The sequence below is a fragment of the Hydractinia symbiolongicarpus genome, chromosome 3 (assembly GCF_029227915.1).
Source record: "Hydractinia symbiolongicarpus strain clone_291-10 chromosome 3, HSymV2.1, whole genome shotgun sequence".
NCBI classification, from domain to species: domain Eukaryota; kingdom Metazoa; phylum Cnidaria; class Hydrozoa; order Anthoathecata; family Hydractiniidae; genus Hydractinia; species Hydractinia symbiolongicarpus.
The window spans coordinates 25,033,509-25,040,251 of NC_079877.1; the positions used below are offsets into that span (position 1 = coordinate 25,033,509).

The following is a 6,743-nucleotide window of genomic DNA, read 5'->3' on the forward strand; positions in this document are numbered from 1 at the left end:
AGCTGTAATGATTTCACTAGTCTAATGACTTGTTTCTTAAATATTAGATGTTATACCTTTTAAAGGAATTGATTCAAAACAAGATCACACTTTGTGTAAGAATATTTTTTACAGTCACAAGTAAAAAATAAACTTAAGTCATGCCTTTTAAAACCTGTGAAATCATTATTACAGTAACTAAAGTTATTGATGCTTTTCTCAATATTGATTTCAGGTTGTCATATATCTATGAACTGAATGAAGTAAAAGCAGTTTTTCGTCGTTCGTCATCTTGGCAGAAGTCAGATCGCTAGAGAAATCGAGAATAAAATACGCACGATACTCTAACCATCTTCGGTTTTCTCTACGTTGTCTTCGCAACGAAATAACACCTAAAGATCTTCGTCTTACCTGCAGAGTAAAGACTGAAAGAAGTAAGAAAACCTTACAGCGTGCAAGTCGCCAGTTGTTGCAAGAAAGAATCCCTCTAAGTCACGTAACACCCTACATCGCCAAATACTTGATCTTGACAACACCGTCAAGTCAAGACTTTCCATCGACCAATATAATGGATGGATAAATGATGACCAATGGATTGTCAATCTCTCCAACACACAACTCGCGACAGAAGAAACAAACCTTCTATCAAAAGGAATGAATATTTGTATGACACCAGCTTCAATTCCAAAAAAAGAAATAGTTGCGAAAGTGGAAGAGGCAATTAAAGATCTACCAAAAGAAGAGGCAGACACAGTAAGAGCTAAAGTAAACCTCACGCTACAGAAAAGCAAAACACCAAAGGACAATTTGCAAAAATCTGAAAGACTATCATTGAAGAATCTAAAGAAGGACAAAGATATCATAATCCTACCGGCAGGCAAGAGGAGAACAACGGTTATCATGAATACACCTGACTACATCAACAAGTGCAACGAACACATCAACAACGGGCTATACAAACTTCTCAAGAAAGATCCTACAGAAGTCATCAAACGAGAAGCAAGGAATATCTTAATGGAGTTAAAGAGAAAAGAATACATCAACGATAAGCAGTATTACCGACTGAAACCTTGTGACGGACCACCACCACGATTTTAAGGACTACCAAAAATTCATAAACAGGGAAATCCAATTCGAACAATAGTCTCCTGCACTGGAACACCGTTATGCAACCTATCAAAATTTGTTGCTTCTATCGTCAGCAAATTTACAGCAAGTGACCACAGCAAAAAGAAATTTCGGAATACATCAGGGAAATAAAGATGGCAGACGACGAATGCATGGTATCATTTGATGTCACACCACTCTACACAAATGTTCCCATAAAATACTCCTTAAACATCATTAAAGACCTTATCGAAAACGATGCTGCATTCGGTGAAAAGACGAAGATTCCAGTACCGGATTTTTTGTGTTTGGTCGAACTTGTTCTAACCAAAACATAGTATCTGTTTAATACGAACTTCTACACTCAAACAGACGGAGTTGCCATGGGAGGCCCTGCATCATCAGTAGTCGCAGAAATATACATGCAAGCACACGAGACAACACCATAAGTCACATCAGACAGACGTCCAAAGGTTCGCCATAATCAAAAGATCTCATCTAGAAGAGTTCCATGAACACATCAACGGCCTACATCGACAAATTAAATTCACTGTTGAGCTTAAACACGATGGAAGTATCGCTTTCCTGGACACTTTCGTCAAACGCAAGAATAGTTCCATTTCAGTTTCAGTGTATCGTAAACCATCACCCACTGTCGAGTACCTTAACTTCGAATCAAACCATCAGAAATGTTGCAAAGAAACTGTCATATCTTCATTACTGAATCGTGCCAACAGCGTAGTCAGTGACAAACAGGAGAGGAAAGAAGAAATTCGACGTGTAAGAAATGCATTAATCGCAAATGGATACAGTCATAAAGTCATCACGCAAGTAGAAAATAAAATGAAGAGAAGATGCAACAGAGACAACAAGGAAACATCAGAGGAATTTATCGCATCAGCATTCCTACCCTTCGTACCAGATACCAGCGAGATCCTTCGTTGAGTTTTAAGGCATCACAAGATCAAACGCATTCTTACCTCTAAAGACACCCTAAGAAGCACTTTGTCTAAACCAAAGGACAAAATAAACCTGGAAGAACAAAGCAAGGTTGTTTACGAAATCCCGTGTAAAGATTGTGATGCAGTGTATATAGGCGAAACAAAAAAAAAGTTTAAGCAACGGGTCAAGATGCGCGCAGTGAGAAACGGAGATGTGAAGAAAAACGAAATTGCGGACCACAGCTGGAGCAGAAGTCATCAGTTTAATTGTGATGAGAAGAAAATCATTGAGAGAGAATCTAGAACAACGGCTAAGAAGATTAAAGGAACCATCAACAGTGTAGAACGTAACAAACACATAAACAGCATCTCGTATCAACTTCCTGAAATTTGGTTACCAGCCCTACAGAAGAAGTAGTCACCTACATCTAGGTCCGAAAATGTTAATTACCGTAATTAACTGTAATTATCAACTCGTTTCTGATTGGTTAATTTTTATGAATTTCGATCCTCTGCAATTATATAAATACATGCTTAACATCATTTTACTTTGCCCGATGATGGGAGAAGGATCTCCCGAAACGTCGCCTACTAAACTATCATGTTCAAGAAATGATAAACTTTCCACAGTAATATGAATACTGAACAGACAAACCGAAATAATATCTTCAATAACAAACTCTATAATCACTTGTAATTATGAGGCGGCGAAATTTAAAATTAGCTGTCTTGTATGATTTTGTCCATAACTGTGGTTTAGTATAAACAAAAAAACAAAATAGATTTATTTTTCATTTAAGTAATCAACTTCAGGATTTATTCTGCACAAACATTCTTTGACTTGTCTGAGAATGCACAAAGAATAATTAATTAACATATGACCTAGTCTTTACAACTTTTTCCTTATCTCCTTTCAGTTTCTGTTCATCACGTTTTATGTTAACCGTAAATTACCATTTTAAACGAAGTAGTTAGAATCTCCATTACATCATAGGTGTTCAAAATTGTTAACAAGCCTCAAGTAAAAACAAAATGTAAAACATTAAAATACAGCTTTATAAGCAAATGAACTAATATTTAACCACCTACATAAAGTTTTAACAATCAAATCGTATTCTTGTGTTGTTGTACCAAACGAATTAGTGGCAGAGCATCTGTATCTACCATCGGTGCTACTGGAAGCATTTTGCGCACTGAAAATGATTAAATCGTTTTGGCTATTTGTAGCATAGCGAGAATCTGAATCAGGAAAGATTTTTTTTCCATCTTTAAACCATTGAACAGTTGCATTGCTTGCTGGTTGATGTAAGGTGCAATTTAAAATACCAGATTGTCCTTTTTCAATGAATAAGCTTGCTGGTCCATACTTTGAGATAACTGGAGGAAATCCTAAAGAAAAATCAGAACAAAAATGTAATAAAAATCAATAAAATTAAAGTTCTATACAGAAATTAATTGATTTTAAGCATTATTTCTGTACTGTCTCGGTACTAACAAGATTCTTCGGACTTTATGTAAAAACCTAGCCGTGAAACAAAAATTGAAAAGTGTACTTTAATTGTGAAACCCACTTGCAGATTCTATGTCCCTCCCTCTGCCCTAAACGACAAGATCAAAAAATATAATAAGTCATCCGACCAATTGATACTCATTACATGTAACAATTATTTCTATTTTTTTACCCATAGTTAACATTTAGATAATTATATTGTTCGTAAAATTAGCTTTTGCCATTTTTTGCCTTGCAAGTAAGTAAGTATACGTAAGTATTTGTAGACGACAATGACATTGGAATATGTTGAAACATGTGTTAATTAATAGCAACTGCGCAGTTCTTAATACGATTCTCACACAACTTGTGCTGTTAGTCATTTTGTGATATTTAAGTACCTTTAATGCCTAAAAACAAACAGTCAGACAGACTGTAAAGAGTGTGGACGACAAACTAGTTCACAATATTTTCTCTTTAAAAGTTGAAGTTTTGCGACATGAAATAGTCAAACTATACATATACTATATCTAAGGTCAGGCTGCATTTGGTTTGTGAGTCATCCCTCAATCAAAGCTGCATTTGCAATTTGAGGTTTTCGGAACAGCTTGCGCAGTTCTAAAGCCAATCTATTTAATTTTAATTTCACAATGTCCACAAATCCATTCATGAATGTATTTTTCCAGGTCAGTGCAATTTTTTGACATTTGATGATTATAAGATAATCCTAAACGTTATTAATGAATTTTTTGTTGTCCAGTAAAGTTAAAAGAGCAAATTTTACATTTTCTAAGCCAACACCTTAGTATCAAAACATTCTTAGTATTTTTGACTGTGGTCCTATTTGAGTGTAAAAAGCTAGCAAACTTTATTTGTTGTGCCGATTAGGTATGAACAGGGTCAATCCACTTCAAATTTCAAGCATTTAGCTTTATATCACATCAATAATAGAAGTGACCAGAAAACCACAATTTCAGATTTTAGAAAATGCAATAAATTTGGTTAATTATGCTTTTAATGAGGTCGTTTATACGATGAAATTCACCATAAAATTCTATTCAGGTTAATCATCGCTGCACATGTAACCCTCACTGAACTTTACCAATACAAGCAAGCAGTGTTCAAAATATCTTTTTTATGTTTTAACTATGCAAGAAAAGTAAGTTTAAAAAGTGAATTGTACTAATCTTTCGGTTCTAAAAATCTAGTGCTTTGGGGAACTATTTATGCTTATACAAACCCTTAAATAAACACAAAACATGTAGGAGAAATGTTTATGCAATAGCATGTATCACTGTAATAAATTTTTTGATTTTTCGATTTTTCTTTGTTTCGCACAAGCAACGGTAAAGTGATGAAAATAAGGACCAAAATTTATCACTTCTTGGGTTCTGGAGAAATAACATTTCTCTGTTCTTTGCAACTGATTCAAATAGATTGATATAAAGAAAAAAAAAGCTTTTTAATCGCTTTTGAGGATAAGAAATTTGTTACCATACAAAAACAGCAATTTATAATGATGTAAGAATCTTAATATCTAGCTATTCATGAGTTTCGCTAAATACTTTACTTTTTCAATTATAATATATATATATATACTTCTAATCATTTTTTAGCAGTGTTGTCCATTATGCTACGCTTCCTGACCAAGTCTACATAGTAATAAAATAAATGAATAAAATATAAACTACAAAAACATATTACCTTGACAATGGACTGAGTACAACAAAATAACATTACAACATAATACCCACAACAAGATCATCATTGGGATTTTTCCCAAACCAATTTAAACTTTAATTCTAAGCAATGAATCTAAATCTTCAACACGAAAAATTTCAAACACAATAAATCAACATGCAATGAACTTCCACCACTGTTTGTATTTCGAAGACAATTAATTAAATTGATTAACATAAAACCTAAAAAGAAAATTATTAGCAAAAATATTTTAATTGCTGTCATTTACCTCACCTAAGGTAACATTATTCAGCCACTAAAATTACACAGAGCTTTGATCTTTTCGCTTATAAGGGTTAGGAAAATTTAAAAGATGTCTTAAAATTTAAAGGAGATGGTTCCATGGAAATTGGAAGTCCATCATCTTATTGATTTGTTTTAAGGCGTTCATTAAACAAGTTAAGAATAAAATTGAGTTGTGATGAATGTAACTAACAACATGTTATGTAATAAATTGCAAACGATGTATTAAATTACAGTTTTCAAATGTTTCCTGTTAATTTGCAAACGCATCAATTATGTAGCAAAGGTAAAAAAAGCATTTACACTTCCTATATGCATTATGAACAGCTCAAAAATTATTCTTGAACCTGCAAAATGATCACATTACTTAAAAGTATCTAAAACATTAGGGCTATTACAAAAAATCCTTACTATAAATGTTTTAATAAACGAATCCTTAAATGTTTTAAATGTTTTAAAACCCAAGTCTCTAAGAAACGTCCATTCTTCATTCGAAAGGGGCTGTTTATTAGATTTTTCCTAATTCAAGCAGTTAACAGGAAAATTACCACAAGGTTTTCTACTATATTATAAATGAATGATTCAAAAAATAAACTTCAATTTGTTAGATGTATCAATGTACTGTAGTCATTTTTGAAAATTTAATTGTGATAAATTAATAATAATAATTTATAATAAAAACATGATAAGTATTGATAACATGAAATAATTGTCCACTCAATGTGCACCTATGGAAAAATGCTGATGCTATAAAATAAATGTTGACGCTGCAATAAATACTCAGGTAAAAACTAGAGTTAACTTATCCTTCAAATAAATGCAACACCTCCTCATGAACAAAAGCTTGAACAGATAAAAAGTTAGAATTTAAATACATATACTAGCAGTATGCACCTAATATATCTATAAATACTACCGCCTGAAGTAATAAACAGCACCCTGACTGATCACGCAGAATCATAAAAGTACAACAAATTTACAGAATCATTCTTGCAACAAGCAATACAAGTTTAACTTGGATATCATACAACTCTTCTAAAGATCAAATTAAGCAAAAAAATATCACAGTTTCACTTTCAAGTAAGTCACATTTAACTACTGTCTTATCATATTCAATAAGTGATTAATATATAATGTGATGAGCCAGTTTATTACTTAGGTGTATATTATGTAATAATATTGTTTTGACAAAGAAGGACGCCTAGGTGATTAATTTGCAGTTTCTACGGAGACACTTTTAATTG

The 6,743-nt window shown here is 32.8% G+C and overlaps 1 protein-coding gene across 1 annotated transcript; it reads right to left on the reverse strand.

Moving 5' to 3' along the window:
- Window positions 1-1,409: 1,409 nt before the first annotated feature.
- Window positions 1,410-5,844, reverse strand: LOC130636985 (cell adhesion molecule 2-like). The gene is made up of 5 exons (XM_057446840.1): window positions 5,221-5,844; window positions 3,117-3,416; window positions 2,982-3,043; window positions 2,708-2,776; window positions 1,410-1,427 (listed from the first exon to the last, which is right to left on the reverse strand). The coding sequence occupies exons 1-5, from the start codon at window positions 5,282-5,284 to the stop codon at window positions 1,410-1,412; spliced, it is 513 nt and encodes a 170-aa protein (XP_057302823.1). The 5' UTR covers window positions 5,285-5,844.
- Between the last annotated feature and the right edge of the window lie 899 nt (window positions 5,845-6,743).